The 22510-nt window shown below is 31.0% G+C and overlaps 1 protein-coding gene across 2 annotated transcripts; it reads left to right on the plus strand.

The window, feature by feature from the left end:
* The first annotated feature begins 255 nt into the window (after nucleotides 1–255).
* LOC145935793 (uncharacterized) lies at nucleotides 256–22353 on the plus strand. 2 transcript variants are annotated; one of them, XM_083037402.1, is made up of 2 exons: nucleotides 256–928; nucleotides 18601–22353. In XM_083037402.1, exons 1-2 carry the CDS (start codon nucleotides 891–893, stop codon nucleotides 19247–19249), a joined length of 687 nt encoding a protein of 228 aa, XP_082893528.1. In that variant the 5' UTR covers nucleotides 256–890; the 3' UTR covers nucleotides 19250–22353. The 2 variants fall into 2 exon arrangements, with proteins under 2 accessions (XP_082893528.1, XP_082893529.1); XM_083037403.1 differs by lacking the exon at nucleotides 256–928 and adding an exon at nucleotides 14139–14542.
* Nucleotides 22354–22510: the final 157 nt, after the last annotated feature.

Here is a 22510-nt window from a genome sequence, read left to right on the forward strand (position 1 = left end):
TATATATCATCTTTTGCCGGTGCAACGCAAATCTACTTTCCGATGGTGTGATCGCGAATAGTGTGTGCGTGCGTATACATGTGAGATGAATCAACTAACGCGGAATAGGAAGAGAGAGAAGGCAGGGTCTCTCGATGAGCCGACAGAGAGGAAACGAGGAGCTCGCGTGGTCCGCGATAGCCAATCACGTTCGCGGATTGTGGTCCGACGAGGGCGCGTTGGTGGGGGAGGGATACGACCAGCTGGTGTAGCGCGGAGCGGAGCGGCGCGGTGCCGCTCGTCCCATCTCTTCTCGTCGTCATTGTCCGTTTGCGTGATACATCTCGGCCCGGTGTGCAAGTGCATTTCTCTGTGCATCGCAGCATCGCCCATCCCACCCGCATCCGCGCTTATTAACGCGTCAACACACGTGGTGGGCGATAAGAATTCGTGACCGCGGCGGTCGAAGTTCGGCGGACGCGCCTAGTGCAAAAGAGAAGGGGTTATAAGGGGTGCGCGCGAGAGGGAGAGAGAGAGAGAGAGAGAGAGAGAGAGAGATACGCGCCGCTACAATCTTTGCCAGTTTCCGCTCCGCGATGCTCCGTATAAGCGTACTCCACCCCGCTCTCAACTTCGTCGTCTTAATTTCGTCGTAACGTATCGTACGACGCCGCATCGTTCGATCCATCCATCTCGCATTCCGCAGCGTGCATCTCTCGCGCGAAGATATAAAAGAGCGGCGAGTCTCGCACGATCTATCCGTCGTCTCCCTCGGTCTTACGATCTGCCGTCTCTCTTCCCACGTCGGCGTTTTCCTTTCTTTCTCTCAGTGAGAGCGCAGCTATACAGGTGCGTGTGCACTCGCGAGTTACATCGGCCAAGGATCGAGAAGTCTTCAACATCGACAGAGAATGAATTACGGGGATATGTCGAACGCCGATCCTGCCAGGTATGATATGTTTCTTTCCCTAATTCGTTATTTTAATATGTATACACATATATACAACGGATATATTCTTCGTATGTGTCCTTCGTATGTTTGATTTCTAACGTTTCATCTCTGTCTTGTCACGTTTGAAAAATGGCAAATCCGACAAATTCACGTGCCGTGTATATTTACGGTGAAAATATTTGCAGAATATTTTGCAATAGCAGATGTGTGTTTTACACATAGCCTCGAATATAATAACTTTTTTATTCCTTTGTACGATTGACCGCGCGAGCGATTGGTCAACTTTTGTGCAATATGGACGAGTGAGCTAATGAAATCGTGTTTGATCGTTGCAACACAATACCCGGAATGTATGGTGGGTTTAACGAGACTTTTTCATACATAACAATCTATATATAAATAAGTCGCCTTGTCATTCGACAATCAACGGAACGCGACTCTTGTGTCATTAGGGGATGCGCTCCATTTTTAAATAAATATTGACATTTATATTATTCGTATAAAAGAGTGACATTATGCTTTCTAGTTCAACGGAGAATGTGCTCTCGTTTTACGCAATGCTTCTCTCGAGATATATCATTTGTCTCCTTATAACCAGCGGAATGTTTATGTTGCGTGATATAATAATCGGAATTTTCGAGAAAACGAAATTGATGAAAAAATATTAATATAATATTTTCCTTATTAAAAAATTAAATGATCTCTTAAAGAAAAAGGCGTATATTTATTTATGTTCACGATCTCTTTTCAAATAATTAGTTTTGCAATTTGTACAAGCCATACTGATATTGCAAAATGCAATGATAAAGATATGCAGTAATTTGAGTGAATACACACGCTGAGAAACGTTAAACACATACCTACGTAACTTTGGTAATTATATTCGGTGTCATTAATGCCTTCTCCAGGTTCCGGTTTATAGCGTTTCCGGGTTGAACACATCGTGTATAGATAGCTATGATATCTATGGCTCAGACTTGCAGAGTTTGAATCTTTTTTTGCGATAAATTTAACATAAGATTTAAAAAACAGTCGATAAATGCGACATTACTAAAATTATAAATATAACAATGCCGAGTGTGTATACGAAATAAATGAATACAGTCTAGTTTTTTTTTTTTTTTGAAAAGCAATATAAAACCAGATTAAACTTAAGTATAATTGGTTTTCCTTAACATAGCGTGATCGTATTATTATCTGCACATATACATGAGTTATGTTTACTAAAATCGATATTTTTGTATTTATCTTTAAAAGTATTATATTTGCAATAGTGAGAACAGCAGTATTTTTACAACCTCTTCTTTTTGTAACGAGTTAACAAATAGATTGAATTCTTATTTCACAAGAGACCTTCTATTTAAAAAATATATATAAATATTATTCTTAATAATAAGCATAAAAGAAATTATCATAATTTTTTATGGTAAAAACAATTTATCATAATTTTTTGTGCTAAAAATAAGCTGTAATAACGCGATTGAGAATACATTATTTAGCTTTTATCGATTTTTTCTTCAAATCCAATCGATCTTGTGCGATCACAGAATTCGTGACTTTGATTTATACGCAAAAAAATGCTACAAGATGATTATTATTAGAGATATTACAATCAAAAGATCTTTTATTAATTTTATATGAGATGATTTTTATACTTTTATCGCGTTATTTTATTATCCTGATGATTCAGCTCATTTAAAGCAAATTCTTGTTCAACAGATTGATATTTCTATTTTTTTGGACTACACACTTATTAACTAAAAAAAATATTTTAGTATTTAAAAATATATTTGTTACATACAAGAGCGAATAAAATGATTAAAGCAAATAATAAAATAATATTGAGAAAATGTGTGTTAGGTGAAAATATTAATTATAAAACTAATTTACTCATCCCAAGTAGCAAAAGAATGTATAACAAACGTTTAAAACTCATTTTCAAAGATATTTTAAAAATGTTAAAATAATTAGTTGAATCCCTTTTTATTCATTAAAAAAACATTTATTGTAACGTCAATGTAATATAAATATTTATTTAACGTTTATTAAATATTTATTTTATTAATATTTTATTAATAAAACATTAAATATTTAATATATAAACGTTAAATTAATATTTATATTACATTAACGTGAAAATAAACGTTTCTTTTTTTAATGAATAAAAAGGGACTTAACCAATTATTGTAACATTTTTTTTAAATATCTTTGAAAATGAATTTTAAACATTTTGTATATATTTTTTTGCTACTTGGGATTATATTTGTGTATTTCGTAACTTTACTATTTTGTAAATCTATTGATCATGAATAGAACTGCGGTTGTTTAAAAGAAATTGGAAACTGACACGATTCTAACGAAGGGGGCAATCATATGTGCATTGATCCGCAAAGTAGCACTCGGAGAAGTGAATTTGGAAAGATTCGCGGCGCAATTTTATGCGAAGCACGTCCCGCCTTTCGGTCTTGGTCATCGTCTGTAGAAAGTCTGGCATTACGACGTCTGTGACTTTACCCGTGACACCATTGCCGCGACTTGGCCACCGCTGCGAAATATTCTTCTAAGGCCCTGCGCGCACAATAGGAAAAATATTAGGAATAAATATTAAATATTAGGAATAAGAATTAATTTAAAATAATAAAATCGGAAAAACTCTAATATAAAAATACAAATTCGGGTATAAAGGACTCTTATAGTTTATTAGCCCTTACTAGTCCTTTATACTCGAATTTGTATTTTTATATTAGAGTTTTTCCGATTTTACTATTTTAAAATAATTTTTATTCCTAATATTTAATATTTATTCCTAATATTTTTCCTATTGTGCGCAGGGCCTAATAATACTGAAACCATAATGCTGTTGAGTCTAGCAGGACATATGCAAGTCGAATAACTAGCGACTTTTTTTTTACCAATTAGATTTGATTATATTGATACATATAATTAGCACTAAAGATTTTGGTTTTTTCTTAATCAAGATGTTCCAAGTAATTTAACAGAATCTCTTTGTTGCATATTACAAATAACAATTGCAAATAAGATTTCATATATGACTCTCTCTAAAATTGCAATACACGAAGATCTTATTTTTGTAACTATACAAGTCGCAATTGTTTCCAAGTTTCTCTAGAAATATCTAGACTAAAGTATGTAAAACGTGGTTTTTTTTTGGAAGTCTACGAAAAGAATAGTATTTATTAATCAAATACTCATCTCAGATAGAAGTAGATTCTGAAATATCGTGAAATATTAATGTGCGTCTCATATTTCTGTGTGCATGTTTAATTTCGCGTCTCGAGATTACATGTTTAATTTTGCATCATTCTGATCATACCGATCTTGAAAGTTGTCCTCATCAATTTTTGGCATATCATGAAAAACAACACTTCTTTCTTTTGATATAACGAATAAGAGATATCCTTTTTTTAGAGATTGTTTCTTTTTATTTGCGTCATACATTTGCGTCAGACATTTGCATTTTACTTAAGATTAAATTGATAGGAGGATGGGGTAATTAAGAAATCTACGTGCAGAGATTAATCTTTCAATTTTTAATACGTCAACGGAATATTATTTTTATTTATTTTTTTCATTATATAGAAAGTATTTCTGTCACTAACGAAGAAAAAAGATTTTATTATGCGAAATTTTTGCGCCGCGGCTGTCAGCTTTGAAAAGGTCAAACAATCGCATTTGTTTCAACGAATTTGAAATGCCGATGTCGTAATATATCATAACTCCTCCGCATGTAATGTCACTCTCGTACATTTGTCGTAACACTTGTAGTCCAATTTCAATGATGATAAAAATGCTTTGATATAATAAATTTCATCATTTTTTATCGTAATTTCAAGAAGCGCAAGAAAATTTAAGTAAGCGGATGTGTAGTAATCAAAAGAAAAACACAATATAATCGATTTTCAAATATAGAATTATATGTGAAGAATTTTTTCAAATATATATAGAATTATATGTATAATATTTATATACATATGTATAATTTTAAGGAGTCACTTTCGGAGAGAATATTTCCGCAAGAATTGTTTTGAGAAAGAGAAGCATTCAATTATCTTATAGTTTATCAATAATCTTATTGTTAGTGTTTATTCAATATAAAAACTTTTCCTGTGTTTTAACGGACTTTTCTCGGCTAACCTTCTGAGTTTTTTTTTAAGAGCAATTAATGTACATGTATCATGACAAAAAAACAGCAAGTTTTATGACTAAATTTATTGCTGAACCGACTTTGCTCACATTACGATAAGTATAAATTATCGAAAAAAAAAAAATTTGCATCCTCTTATGCATAATACTGTAGTAAATATTGTAGCAAATAAAATCTGCTGTTTTTCTTGTGTTATTTTATGCCTATATTCTCTATAAAGTTTGCTTTTTATATTTTCACGCTTATAAAATATTTTCGATGTCCTGAAAAATATAAATTGCGTCATATTTTTGTTTCTCTTCAAACACAGTAAATATTACATATAAACTTACATAAAACATGAACTTTGTCGTGTTTTACCAAGAAAATAAATTAAACTTGAATAAAAATCAAGACTACATGTAAATTGAAGTGAATATTTCGTATAGATAAAAAAGTAATTAGTATAGATAAAAAACCGTATATAAGTATGTATAAGCAATGTCAGGGTTTATATTTATTTTTTATATTTGCATTTATCTAATTTTTGAATAATACATAAGTTCTCGTAATCGCATTTTAAATATTTATTAAAACTGGCGGGTAAAAATAAGTTATATATTACACACTTTGCTTCTCTCTCTCTCTCAGAAATGAGTTCCTTATCTATCCATTCAAAAAAAGTCTTGATCAAACGGAAAATGATATTTTTTTCAATTTTATGATAACCAAGGAAAAATAAATAAAACAAGTTTATGTGAAACATTTGATAACTTTAACGCGTGACTATTCAGTATTTCATAATTATTGCGGTACGTTTCCGTATCATCCGCGAGCGAAATGCAAACACAACAAAATCGCGAAATATAACAAGACTACACTTGAGAAATGTCGTGAAGATCGATGATTTATTGCGGGGATCAATGATAATTAAATGAAACGTACCGCCACTTGATCTCTCATTGATTATTAGCGTGGCTGATATCATCATTGATTGAACACCACTTTCAAGTCGCTTGATCGATGCGTGCCTATCACGTGAGCGTAGCATGTCTATCGTAAAAATTGTAGTCACGACTAATTACTTTTAAGTGGCAATTTATCATGGGTGTCAAAAGGTTATCCCGACGACAAGTTCACCGTCCTGAGAAAAACGCGATAGTTTGTTTGGAACGCTTGCCAGTGAAGCGTGTAATTGTGCAAGAAGCACATATAGATTAGAACTTTTCATTTTTTTTCGTATCCCTGAATAATCTGAATCATAAATGAATCATAAATGTACGCAAAAATCTAGGATGTTTCTGTAGCTGTTTTTATAAACTTTTTTATACTTACGCACTCTATATAATATAAGAAGTGTGAAGTAAAAAGATATATTATATAAAAAAAGGAATTTGTTAAAGAGAAAAATAATTCTGATATATTTTGCACATAGTTCTTTTTTCAAATATTTTAAACCATATTTTTTTAGCGGAATAAACTCGTTTATTTAGATGTTGATAGTCTATGCTGATTGTGAGATGCGAATTTGATAATAAATTATTATGTATAAGATAAAAGTTTGAGTGATCAAACTTTATCTTAAATCAAAGCTTAAAAAGAACACAGATTATTTTTAATATTATTCTATTTGATTTTCTCTAAAACGAGACTATATACGAAAATAATTTATTCTATCATTTCGTAGATTATATTTTAAAACATAGATCATTTTCTTTCTTGTTGTAGGTATATATATATATTACATTCTTTAAATTGTCCTGTATATAGACAGACTGTTTTATTTTATCAATAGAGTATGATAACGCGAATCTAATCAAAATTATATATAGATAACAATAACAGTTTTATAACAAATGACAGTTAATATAAGAATAAAGTAAAAAAAATTTATATAAGTTCTTTTTACTCCATACATACTCCATATTTATATATTCTTATTATAATTTTAAAAAATGAATAAGACCTTGAATAAGTTTTTTGCATTATTCGGGACTTCCCGCATTATCAAGATTATAAGTTTCTTTTTAATGTATGTCATAAAAATTTAATGATTAACTAAAAGATACCGGAAATTACATATACTCTATTATTTATTCATACTTCAATGTAACTTGAACTATTTTTGCACATATATCTGTTATTGTCTGTTATAATAAAATTGCACTTTACTATATTACTTATAATGAGCAAGAGATAAATGTGCACATTAAATAAAATTATTCATATATTATGTATACCTATATATTATTATAATACAATAACCGTTCGAGAACCGCTGCAAAAAGTAATTAAGTAAATAGATGCTTTACGACATTTCTTACTTAGTCCCCACTTCTAAGCTTATTCTTTCGAAATACGCGAACATTATTGCAAAAATTACGTTTTTGCTCTATAAAAATTGACATTATATGAACAAACGTTTTAGCAATTGATTTCGCTATATAACATAATCTAACTCACGTGTTTGAAAGTGTCGATAATATTGCTAATATCATTACCATACCTGTCTATATGGCATCATTTTTGACATTGAAATCCAAGGTTACTGACCTTGCGTAAAAATATGTAGAAATGCGAATAAAATTTGTTAAGTAGTTGGATGACCTCTCCGGAAACTACTATAGTCGAAAAGACAGTGTAGAATGTTTTTTTTAATGTCCGCATTTTTTTTAAAGTTGTTTATTCGAAAACTTTCGAATGTATTAATATATTCACGAAGGATACGCACGATCTTTTTAATAGTAAAAGTTCGTTGAATGATTAATCTTGGCCTCCGAAAAGAAGAATGACATGTATAAAGTAATGTCGGTTCTTCCGGATAAAACTATCGAATCATATTACAATACATATAATATAATCATATTACATTGTGCCATATTTCCATCTCGATCCGCGCTAAAAATACGCGATCTTTTCATACAATCATCACTACAATTCACGTTTACTGGTACAATAATGCTACATAACAGACATTTTGTACGAAAAGCTATATAATTTTTTGCAAAATTGCACTAGAAATAATTATAGACTAGCTCAATATAAATTTATATTAATCGATCGACATAAATTTATGCAATTTATTTATCGTTTTTTGCACATGTTTTTAGACATCTCACTGAAATCATTCATGAACTATTATCCATTATTTAATTAATACGGAGTTATTAAAAAATTAATTCGATAAAAGCAATACATTTACTCAAGTCAATTAATATTTATCGTTTTTCCCATTATAATTTTTTCGCGTCGATATTTATATATATATATATATATATATATATATATCTTTTTTATAATAAGTTCTCATACATGCGACAGATTACAAAACGAATTTTACACTTGCATTTATGCTATTTATTGGTAATCGATGTTTTCACATAATTTTTATATCATAAGTCTCACTGAAATCATGTCTATATAAATAATTTATCCAATCTTTTAATTAATACACAATTGTTAAAAAATTAATTTGACAAAAACGAATTTACTCAAGTCGGTATAATTAATATTTCTAATTTTTCCATTATTATATATTGCAATTTTTTTCCATCAATATTTATACATCTCTTTTTTATTGTGATAGCAAATCTTTATTGAAATATTGTAATAAAAGTTCTTATACTAAATTGCGACAGGTTGTAACAGCGATAACTTTTATACTTGCAATAGGTCGATAGTGAACGATAACGACGTCATCGCGTGAGATTTACTCGTGACTCGTGACTATTCATTTCGAAAGGCATTTTGTTCGGATCGAAACTGATTTTCTATTCTTCTTTTACATTATGCAAAATGTAGCTTTGTAAATCTATTCACGTTTATTTTTAATCATCCGTTAAAAATTTTAATTTTTAGAGGCACATTTTATATTAAATTAAATATAAAATGATAAGAGAATATAGCTATATGAGATCAATAATATCTATTGTAAAGCTAATTGTAAGACACGATAGTGAGAGAAATATTTTTACGAGATAATGTTGTGAAAAAAAAAAAGAATAGAAGAAATCGCGTCTCTTCGATTTTTATTGCAAATTTTTACTGCCGATAAACCAATCTTGAAATATGAAGAAATAAAACCATAAATATCAAGACTTACAGCTTACAATTATATACATTTAAACTTTAGCAAAATTTTGTTGAATTGTTGCACGAATTATACTTTGCATTTAATATTGTCACAGTTGTAACAGATCATTATTCGTAGATAAAAACAATTGTTTGTAGCCCGATTTAAATATATGCACGCATTTAAATTTTCAATGCTTGTAACGCGTTAATTCGCGTAAGATAGCATTAAAATTTCCTTATACGATATTTTTTACGTTTCGAAAAAAACTAATTGTATTAAAAAAATAGATTGGTTGCATCAGAGATCACACGTTAATAGTATGCTTACATAACCATATTGTTATGTAATTGTAAATCAACCAATCTCGTATTTTATTTTCGTATATTTATTTATTTATTTCGTTTATCTGCACATTGCGTGAGATGAGTTCACGCAATATGGATGGATTATGTTAAAAGTACAATGGATGTCACTTGAAGATAAATGCCGAATGATGACATAGACATATAGCGAATGTGCCAATACGTTTTATTATTATTATTCGAGAATGATGAGATTAATGGCGTGTGCTTTTTTTTATTTGAACAATAATAAAATAGTCTATAATAACACACGTATATGTGTGTTATTAATCTTATCAAAAGATTGTATACAAAATCCCTGAATTGATAAATATAAATATCGATTTATATATAAAAATAAATATGATTAAATTGAGTTATCAGTCTGTTTAAAACGCTTTGACATGCTTACTATTAGACTTATATTTTTGAGTGACAACCGCTATATTTTTAATTTGTACACACGCATCTCGTGCGTCACATATAAAAACAAAGTTAAAAAAAAAAAAAAAAAAAATAGTATATGAAAATATATAATTATATATATATATATATAAAATATATAATTTACATTATATATGCATCAGATATTTATATGTAAACATATATATATAGAGACGCTTTTACGCAATGTGATTCGATATGTTTAATGTAAAGCTGGAGCATTTTTTTTTTTTTAAGTGTACGTGCACTAAGTTTGCACGTAAAACGCTTCGATGTATTTACTTATTCAAAATATGACACGTTTTGCATGGTGTTTTATCTCTTTATGCTACGCATGAGTACATGGTTTACGCAGTGCGTCACGCTTTATTATACATCTCTTTCTTTCTGTTAATCAAATTATATGCGTTATTTTAACTCACATTTATATTACTCTTATGCAATTTCACCAAAGTCGGACATAGCAGCGATATAGAAAAAAGGTGTAAACCGTATAAGATTTTAAAAAGAAATTAAAAAATTAAATATACAAAATTTTTAATTTAAAAAATCATTTTTTTAATGTTGATAAAAAATATATTACAATTTTTTTATTTTTTATTTTCGCCAAAAATCTTTCTTAAGGCAATAATTAATGTTTGTCTAGAAGTTGATAATTACTTTTTTAATCACGGATTGCAAAGACACAGTAAAGAATATTCGAAAGTCATTGTTGAACGATGATGTAAGACACGATAAATTTTTTGAGCGATTTGCGGAAATAAAAAACGAAGTTAGATAATTTTCGTGGATAAAGTCCATGTAATGACCTTCAAGCAAGGTAATCGAGAATTTTTAACACCTGCGATTGAGATGACATGTATACGGTGATCAATTTTCTGAGAAACTGCGAATATGTATGTTGTCTGTATTCTCCCGAATTCCTTCATTTAATATTCACTATTGGCAGACTAGGCAAAATATTAATTTTTTCTAAATATAATACACAATAACTCAACAGTGTATTTTTATTCTTGAAAAACATATATAAAAGTTCTTTCTCTCTTTTTTAAAAAAGATATATAAGATATATAAAGTCTGAATATGATATATAAAGCCCCTTAAATTACATGCTTATCCCTTTTTCAACGTTGATTAATTCTGGGTGTTAAGCTTGCTGTGTATCGTAAACAGTTGTTATCAAAGAAATCACATATTTTGATACCAGTAAAATCGTACCAAAAATTTCAAAAGTATTAAAGATTAATAATTATATCATTTCATATTATTTAGAAACGAATTTAATACTGTTTGCTTTGATAACTTGCTTTGATATTTGAAAACTTAAGGGAAAAAATGAATAAGAATATATTTTTAGCACAAAAACTACATTTAAGTTGACAAATTTGTGTGACTAATTATGTATAGCATTAAGAAAAAAATTAAAATTTATTTCAAGAAATGGAAAACTTTTTTTAAACAAGGACGAAGACCGCGCATGTTATTAGCTAAAGTGTTTCAATTATTATAAATTTTCAATAGATTAAACATGCGTATGATATATATATATATATATATATATATGCTGTTGAATGGCATACTCATGAAAAATTTTAAATAATTAAATATATTCTAAACTGTATATATATCTCAATCAAGTCACTAGCGGCAGGTCTATGACACGAACAAATTTTAATTCTTTCGATGAAATGCACGTCAGAGAAAATCTCACTTTCTGACGCTTAGCGAAAGTGATCGACGATATTTCCGTACTTTTGTTGCTCGAGCAATATAATTTTCCGGTAAGATGGTAGCAACGATAATCAGAGTCTTGCAAAAACACGCGGAAATCATATCCAATATCTATTACAAAGTTGAATCTTGAATAAAATGTATATAATAGTTAAATTCTGAACGTATATATATGATTTATGTGTGTGATATATATATATATATATATATAATTTCAATTTTATTTATTTATTTTTTCATCTTTTGTTTACATATAAATCATGTCTTTGATAGCATTTTATTATATTTTCCTACATTTTGGGATTTTTTTTATTTTAAAGCTAGTTTCGCACAAAATATATATGTTTAAAGAAATTTTCGATATATAAACTTTTCGAAAAGAATATAAACCGGTGTAATACAATCAGTATGTAGATATGCATCATAGAGATTTGACTTTTTTTATATATGTATATATAAAATTTCATAATATTGATACATTTTTGCACGGTCCATGTGTTATCGACAATATAAACAGATGTTAAATGAGATAATTTCTACAATATGCTGCGTTTTTGATTATTACGTGTGATTTCAATAAACACAGTTCACGATGTACTCATTACGTGATTTTAAACGTACGAATTCTGGGTATCATAATGTTGACTTAAAAAAATGCTGCGATTGCACGTATATTAAAATTGGGTCTCCGATTATTATTATTATTTATTTAATGCATAATAGCTATATATCGGCGGATAAAAATAAATATTAAAACAAGTATGTAAGTGGGAAAAACATCGGATAGATAAAAATATCAAACTTACGCACACTGAGTTTTTACATAAGAAAGAAATCGTGAATTTTGAAATAAACATTTTCAAAAATATTAGGTCGAATCAAGTAGAATATTTTTCAGATGTAATAAATTTGGAAACACACAGACCCATATTCTGGATATTCTTTTATCGATAAAAGCGCTTTTAACCATACAGTTTCTGTAACAGAAACTATATGCTTAAAAGTGCTTTTATCGATAAAAGAAGATTCAGAATGTGGGCCATAGTATGTATGATATATATAACATATAAGAGGTATATAGAAATTATATAAAAATATTCAAATATCAATTAAATTAGTACAATTTTTTGAAATTTCTTTTAACGAACAGAATATACCATTAAAAATTATTTTAAATTTGCATGATTAATAATTTCACGGTATATTTATTGCACAAGAATTAATTAATTTTATTATTAATTAAGAGTTATTAATTTTATTCTGAATTATCACAAAGACACTAATCTGATCTAATATTTATTACTTGAAAATTAATTTATTTATATGTATTAATATATTAATTAGTTTATAAATGTTCGATCAGTAATTGCACACATAGATAAGATAAGATTTCGCGTTTCGCTAAAGAAATTCAACACGCCTCTTCCTTCTCAATACCCTTCAATTGTGATGTAAAGGGTTGCATTTCTTTCATGCTTCACACCGTGAGAGAAAGAGAGTGGCGAATGATAGAGGTGCGTAGTGTGTTACGTACGTCAATCGTCTTAGAAAGTTTACCGGTGCCAATAGTAACTCAGAAAGCGGACTATGGCTTACAAAGGAATAGTTACATTGCATCTTTTGCCGACTCATGTTTATCTGCGACACACATGAAAAATCCAAATTATCGATCGACTTTGCAAAGTTAAACAATTCTTTAGAATTTGTCAATTTTTGACACGCAGTGTCATTGAAGTTTGTTTTCTTTTCACATAAAATTGAACAAACAAAACGACGATTGTGTGCTTCGGTGTATATAGATATATATATATTCTTTTATAGATATGATTTACGGTTTAGACTTCCATCGAAGATATTCAATGTATTAACGAATAATCTCGTCGCTAAACTGTTGACTCTTCATTGAATATCAATGTTATGTTGATATGAACCGCGTCAAGTCCGAAGTCTCTAGAATAATTTTACTTGAAATTGTTTTCTATCGTGCGCCACACACACACACACATTAGCGAGTTGGCGTCAAATTGCAAATAAAATATCGTATTCGTGGTAAAAGCAATAACGTATGTCCTACACTTATGTGTACTCATAGTTAAGACGAAATTATCAGGAAATGGGATATGTACTTTCGTGGAGTGTCGTATTCTTTGATGTTTGACGTAACCGATATATTTGTTTTTTATTCTCCACATTTTTCCTCCTCTCATTTTCAGCATTTAATAATATATCAGTATATACTTTTTTATTCGCACCGACATTCCTAACGTTACTCGAACATTCGAATGTTCAATGTTCAAACGTACGAGTTTTAATCGTTAAACTCGATCATTTTATCTAGCACCTGAACAAAAAAAACCGGTCGATGACGATGATAACCGGTCATTAAGATTGCACATATGCCAATTGACGTCAGAGTTAACGCGGAAATTGAGTTAGGTGGTTTTTATTTACCTTCGCTCGAGAAAAAGAGACATTGAGAGGCGTGAAGTGAGGAGAATCGGTCGAATCGCGTGTAGCCTTTTAACGCTGGCTTTTCGACAACCGATCAAAGGTGGCGATGAAAGAGAGAGATGACGGGATACCAGAATAATGGAGGAGACGATCAGTCTCACCATTATCATATAATACGCGTTCCCATCGCGGGGTCAGAGCGTAAAGAGAGCTTTGCATGGCAAATGCGAAGCCGCGCACGAATATTCATCAGCGACTATCGCCGGTCTTTACCTTCTTAACGTCGTCGGCATCGGTCAAGTCAGTTCGGTGGACTCGTCAGAGAGGTAAAGTGGAACCTGCCGATTATATAGGCGACTTAGCGACTCTCGATCGTCCCGAAATACGTTCATCGCGTTGAGACACAGGATGTTGCATTCTAAGCGGTACGTATATTAAGAGCCATCGGATAGCTCATTATCATCGCGCAACGATTATCGGCAATGGGATTGCTTCAACATTCCCTGTGTACACCGTCTCTTTCTTCCGCTTCGTCGTCTTCGATCCCGACCCCGTGTTCGTTAGTTATGCAATGCTCGTTGCGAAACCGCTCAACTTGGTTCCGTAACAATTTTCCTCGTAAATATAATGAGATAGGCCGATATATGTGACGTTATGTAGCGATAGGCGCGCGTTTCATAAAAAATAAAAAATCATTTCGAATCGTGGAAATTTCAATCTCTCGTTGTATAATGCGCAGATCTTATTGTTGGGGGAGAATTGACGAGAAGCACTACATACTCTCTTCGAAGCCCCCCCGAGGCTGCGGTTAGAGCGTTTACGATTTCAGCCGCGGAATTTAGCGTCTTCGATGCCTTGGGCGATGGCTTACTTTGAGCATGTTCCTCTCGTTTCCCTAAAGAAGACACCGTGTAAAAAAGAACAGATACCTCGCAACGGTATCTCGAGTAGACAATCTTCTCGAAAAAGTGGCACAGACATTTCTTCGCGCGTTGCTCTCGGATGTTCTACACGTAATCGGGATTTTGATTAAAATGGCTCCTATATATTGGAACAGTCTTTTATTTCATGTAATTTTTGAATTTAAACTGCAGTTGATTTGTATACAATAATAATTGATAATGCGCATTTGAGAAACTTGTACTATCATTTTCTCAAGGGAAGATGATTCAAAGGTAGTCTCCGTTTCACACAAACTCTATTTAAGAAACGATTTAATTAAAAAAAATTAATTGATAACATAATTCACACAATTGATTAGACATATTTAACGCGATAAATCCTTATTCAAATTATAATAAAATTATGTAATAAACGCAAGGAAAACATAAATTCTATTCGAACAAGAGATTGAAATTAGAAACTACACCAAACTTTTTTTTAGTAATTTGATGTCGTTGCATTTTTTTTAATAATTAATCAAATTTACTCTTAAATTTCAAATTATGTATATCGTATAATAAACACACTTATTTTACATGATTATATCATATAAGGAATTTCTTGAGAAAAATAATACTTAAACCTTGCACAATGCTAAGCGATAGCGATAGGAATAGCGATAACGATAGAAAAATATCTATTCTCTGTTCTGGTGGAATAAAAAATATTTACCAATAGGAACAGAGGTTAGATACTATTCTATCGCTATCGCTATTCCTATCGCTATCGCCTAGCATTGTGCAAGGGCCTTCAAGCAACACTTAATTGTCAATGGAGTATATAGAGACATTAGACATTTTCTTATAGAAATAAAATAAGTAAATAATAAAATTCACGTTATTGAGAAAAACTTTTCAAATGACAATATTTCACAAAATTTCTAATATAATTTATTTAATTATAATCTCAGTCAATTGAGATCTCATATAATGGTAAAATGGACGAAAATGACTCTTGCATATGTGTTTGTTTGTGAATGACGAGAACCATCGACTCTTTGTCAATGTATGGTACGGTATTATAAAATATATATTTTCATGTAATATCGAAAATTGCATCTGTCGAGAATTTACCGATTCCGAGTTTCAAGTGTCAGAGAGCTTAAAGATCGACGACGCGTGTTCTGATTTCTCCGTCAACAAGAACACGGGAAAGATCGTTGATTTTGAGGGTACCGAGTACTGGACCAGATCTGCAATATATACAAGTAGGACAGAATAGACCTATAGTTATATAAGTAGAACAGTACACGGCGATTATTTTTAGCGCGTCACCTGAGACACCTCGCTTAATTTCGTTGGGCGCGCGTCCTTAATCAGTCGAGGATCGATTTAACGCTAGAACTAGCCGTTATTTTCTCCGATGAGCTCTTTTTCGCTTAAAGATTGTTAAAGGCACACATACGTACGTTAAGTGTCGTAGAGAGGGATAAAGAACTATCGTCGCGTTATAAATAAAACATTCTGCATAATGATATATTGCATTATTTGACAGAGAATATTCAAATAATGTTGTTTGCTTATATGCGCTCGCGGTATAAGAGTCGAATTTGCAATTCGAGCAGGAAGAGCCTGAACGACGACAATGCAAAATACGTTTGCAAATTGACCGTAATAAAATAATGTTTTAAATTCTGTTGTTTATACTCTGTGCTAGCTAAGAAAGCGAAAGCAGAATTGATCGTCGACGCCGCATATACAATATTTCCCTCGTTAGAATCTTTACGTAGCGCGTATAGTTTCTTATAATTTGCCCTGTCGATGCATTTATAAGAAAATTTCCATTTCGTGCACATACTTATTATGCAGGTATGTCGATTAATATAAACAAAGTTTGATTAATTCGGCCAAGAGTGCGTGCGCACGATTGAATTATTCATGCGTGGACGAGCATGTGTGGACTTGGACTTTATTGTAAATTTCCAATTATAATATAGAATCACATTTTTATCGCTAGCAAGAGAAGTTTTTCGTCGTATTTATTTTATGAAAATTGTTTAATCAATATGTATAATACATAAAAATGAGGATTAATGAAGCCAAAAAAATTCGCTGTTCTTAATTTTTGTTTATGAATCAATAATAACGCGGATAATATTATTATTGTTTACAATAATATCAATAAATCCACTAAAAGTTTTTATTTTTTCTAATATAAGTTTTATTAACTGGAAAAAGATTTTATAATTTAAATAAATTTTTGACAAAATCAGAAATTGTTTATTTGTGCAAAATAATTACTATCTTTTACAATAGAGTTATTCATGACTATGTAAACTTTACCATTTATCTTTACGAATTTATTTGCATGACTAATTGAAAATTTGAAACACACATGAATAGACAAAATTCTCTTCATCGAAATAAGCGTGATTAAATAATAATCCGAATCAATAATCATATTTGATTATAAACATTGGTTGGTTGAATTTAATACTATCAATCGTAATATATGTCAAGATTAGTATTAATTATATACAATATCTGTAATACCGCGCGATTCCTCTCGAATATGTTCTATTATTGCGAGAAAATCTGAAGAAAAAATTCTGGAATATTATTTTCTCTAATTAAACGTCAATTTCAATTTGCGAGAAAATAAATATCACTGAAAATCAACTGAAAAATAAGGTTCTATTATTTGTTCATATCTTTGTAACATTCCTAAAACTTCAAAATCTTAATTTATATATAATTTATATCTAGAAACTGAAATATATAATATCATTATTTAATTATGATATTAATGACATGTATGTCTCTACGTGTATATATATATATATACACACTCAATAAGTTATTATATATAATAAATTTAAAATGTAACCGGATGAATAATTTAGAACATCATAAATAATCGGTATAATTATTGACAAAGAAGTATTAGTATTTTCTGACGATTACTACGAAGTTGTATGGAAATTGACGAAGGCTGAATATTCCTTAAAGTGTCACATGCTTCTGCGACATTATATTGCTTTAATGACATTGCATCATACTCATTCATTACGCCACGATTGTGAAGTGCATACAAATCAATCATTTAGAAATCTTCGATTTTCCGCAGCAAAACGCTGAAGCAAGTCGCGCGGTGTATTCGCTCGAATAATATCGTGTAATATATGTTTTGACTATTGAATATATGTTTCTCCAGCTGTCGAGCAAAGATCAGTCTATTCACTTACTACTAGAATATTCTACCTTAATCTTAATCTCAACGAGACAGTCTCAATGTCAGTCATAATTAAAACATCGCGACTGTGAAGAAATTCCTTCAGACGATCCTTTCAACCATAAAAACCAAAAGACTTAAAATAAATTATGATTTGAATGCTAATATTAAACTATAATTACGAAATGCATTCGTTTTAAGAATCTTAAGAGTATGTTATTTTAAGATTGTTATTTAACTATGTAACGTTCCTTCATCAATTAATCTATTTTTACTATACAGAGCATTAAAATGTAATTTTTTACTCACATAAAATTAAGATATCATGTATCTCAAGTGCATCGTATTAAAGACTAATTTTTTATTGTAGAAGTCTGCGGAGGATCGCCCGGCACGACGAGCCGGAATTCAGCAATGCCAGCATCCTGAACAGCATGGAAAAATTCGTACGCACCGTGAGCGAGATGGAGGACACCATCCTGGTGCCCAGTCGTCTGCTGGATTTATCGGTGGGCGATGCCGGTGACACGATCTGCATGAAGGGCAAGCGCGGCTACACGGTCCAAGACACTCTGGCCAATACTGATCTGTACCGCCTCTACAATATCATCAATCAGATGAAGATCGAGCTGCTTTGGTCTCAGGAACCCAGAGGCACCGAGGCGGACGATCAGCTGTTGATCAAGAATCATCCGATTGGCAGCCCATCCGTCGACCTGCATCACTATCCGGCGTCTGTAACCAGCGCCAGACTAGGCCACGTGCGTTGCCCAAGCACCACCTCGATGCAGAGCGTCCAGAGCGCGTCCTCGATCGCGTCCACCTCGGACTCGGACTCCGAGGTCGGCATCGAGATCGATAGCGGACTGGAGGGCGAGGAGTGCGCCGATCTGGCGAGCATCGCCGCCCAGAACTTTAAACGTCATCTGCGCGGCCTTCATCGCAGCATCGGCCGCATGACGGAGGCGGCCGAATACCTGACGCTACGATATCAGGCCGACGTGGGCGGGCAAGTCTGATTCGCCATTATCTGCGCGTCGATCGTCATCGCGTCAATTGGCATTACGAGCAGATACCGTCGCGACCTCGCCTCCTCCTCGTCGTCAACCTCGTGGACACTTCCGCGACTTCGCTTGATTTTATAAAACTCCAGCGGAGTCTCACAAAGGCCGATTACGCGGGTTGCAAAACTTCCTCTGATTTTTCCCGCCTGCAAAGAATATTGTAAAATCAATCCGTTATTCGATTATGTAACTCATTGCGGGTAAAAGTATGCTGTTCATGTGCTTTAGATGGAAATAAGTTATATTCTTCAATAATGTAAATTGAGACAATAAATTTTCGCCGGTTATGTAGAGTTGAACGCGAATAAGTTATCATTTTCTAAACAAAATTGATACCGCGAGATAAGATACTTATTTTATGATATCATGAAGAGACAAGAGCGTCTAGTTCTGTTCTAATTTTGCGGTTTTCACACGCGACAGAGAAACCAATTGAACAAAAGTAAACATAAAGATATCAGGTGAATATAATATGGCTATGTATAGCAATTTAAGCTATTCTTTCTTTATTCTGCCGCACATGGAGCATACTGCAATTTTAAACACAGGGTTTGGTGTATACGTTGGTTAAACGATATAACAAAGATGAATATAAAACAGAAATATCACACTGAAAGAAGGTGCAATTACTTAGTTTAAATCACTCTTACTCTGCATCCTAGATTGCAATTTCTCGTACAATTTTCCTTCAAAATATATAGATTGACAATAATATTTATTCTTTGTATTAAAAAACATTAATGTTAATTTAAATCGATTGCTTTATTTTGCTTTCAAAATTAAGAAAATTTAATTTATAAAAAAATATAGATTTTCTATACGAAAATAATAATATACAAAATATCTAGAATATGTATATTAATCAATAACATATTCTATACATTATAGATATATTTAAAAGATAATTTCTAGGATATGTTTGATACATATGATTTATTGGTTTAATGACTTTAATGGATATAATTAATTTAATGGTTTATGTTTATCACATAATTTTCCATTGATTTGGAAATTATATATAGACAGATCCTACGTTGAAACAAGCTTTAAGGATATCTCAACATGATCGAGAATATATAAAATATAGAAGTATTATTAGAAATTTGGACACTTTTAAAAGCTACTTGTAAATTGCAGAAAGAGAAACGTTGAAACACATTGAGAAGTGGTATATATTATTATTAGATGTTACTTTATGAAAAAGAAAAACGAAATTTATTGTAATATAAGTCATGACCAATGGTCTATAGTCGAATTACCGAATTACCTCTGAATTATTGTAAATACTACTTCAAAAGAGAACGAATGCATTTTGGAGGTTGCAGCTAAGTAAGATTGTACAAACTATGAATCTTGTAATCTGCATCTAACTGGAAGTTGTTGTATCAGTTCCATCAAATATCTCTTTTCCTTACTGTTTCTTGTTTGGATTTTCTTTTTTGTTTTTTATTTTGTGAGTGAATTGTCGATATTATCAAATTGTATCTGATACCGCGGCGATCGACATTAACTTGTAAATATATACGTAGTGATATGATTATTTATTTCTACGAGTAAAGTTAATAAAAGATATTGTTTAACTTAAGTTGTGCGAGTTGTGAATGTAACTCGCTAAGTATCCGATAAGAGTTGTAAGAAATGATAAAAAAAACACCGATATATCGATTGATACACATTTCTAAACCGAAAGAATTCCGAATTTTAGGAATTCATACCTTTGATTTAAAAATATATATAAAACCGATATACATATAGATGTTTTTCTGACGCGTCGATATTATTATAATTTTCGACTGTACAGTTGTATAGATTTTGTGTATCGGATTTATATATATATATATACATAATATGCTAAGGGTTTCTTAACTGAATGTTAATAGAAAAAGGCAAAAGAAGAAGAAAAAAATAGAAAAATATATTTTGCTTTTCCTATAAAAAAAAAATTATTTGCTGAAATATCACAATGACACACACACTATATATCATTTTAATAAAATGATTAATTCTTAAGAGGGTACATTTTTCTACGTTTAATATACTGGATATTAATATATTCTGTTTGATATTCATAATTTGTGTTGAAAATCTTTATCCTTAAACCAAAGTGGCGCAAAGTATCACTTTCATGTTCTTTTTGTATATATTTTATGTACATACATATACATATAAGAATGCGTAGGAAAGAATATAAATTATAGTTATATGGTGCCATACCTAAAATTTATATTTTGTTGTATTCGTGATCTGTGCAACATTATGAAAATTTTAAACGTCCAATAGAAATAATCTTGGCTAGACGGTCAACTTGAACCAGTGTATTGCGCCATGTACGACTTAAAATTTTTTCTCGAGGCGTCAATGAATTTCTTTTGCCTTGTCGAGTAAAGGAGAATCGTTTAAAGACAAGCTTTCGAAATATTGAAATTATGATTATGCAATTGACTCGCTGCGTATATAAGCGGTTTATTTATTATGATTTTATATTCATTCCATGTATCGCGAATTGTATACTTTTTATGATTCTTCTAAGATACAGTACCTAGATCAAGGATTCTCAAATAGTCGCGCACATCATCATCGTATCGTTTCTTACTATTTAATGTTACATATCGTCTTAAATTAAAAAAATTAAAGAATATAAAAACAATCTTATTAAAAATATATATATTTACACTTAGTAGCTTAATAGCGAGAGGATAATATTCGTTGATACATTAAATGTACTAAATTGCATAAAATTGAATACTTGAGAATCCCTGAACTTGCGTAAATGATTACTGATGTGATCGCAATATCAATACGTGAATCGTAATAATGTAATCATTAGAATACAAACGCCGTATTGCAGTAATGATCCATTCTTCGCGTGGAATCGAGATTGTTATTACAATTGATTAAGATTGGCGATGTTAATTAGATCTTTCTAAATAAGGAATAGTCGATACTTGGTATAATTACGCAAGAAAAGAATGCATATTAATACATGAACTCGGAATATAATTAATTGATTTTTACAATTGTATATGGCTTTGCAAAATAAAATGTAGTTACTATTCTCATTGATTCTAAGAAATGTATGTAGAAAAGAACCGCTTTTTAATTTATTTAATATTGCGGAATTCTATTTTTCCTTTGTAATTTCATTTAATGTATTATGAGATAAGTAATGTTCCGAAAAGGGAGTTCTTTGTAATTGAATTTATTTAATGCGAATGT

Source organism: Prenolepis imparis, unplaced genomic scaffold (assembly GCF_030444845.1).
Source record: "Prenolepis imparis isolate NDT839.2.m4 unplaced genomic scaffold, iyPreImpa1.0 SCAF_5, whole genome shotgun sequence".
Lineage (NCBI taxonomy): Eukaryota > Metazoa > Arthropoda > Insecta > Hymenoptera > Formicidae > Prenolepis > Prenolepis imparis.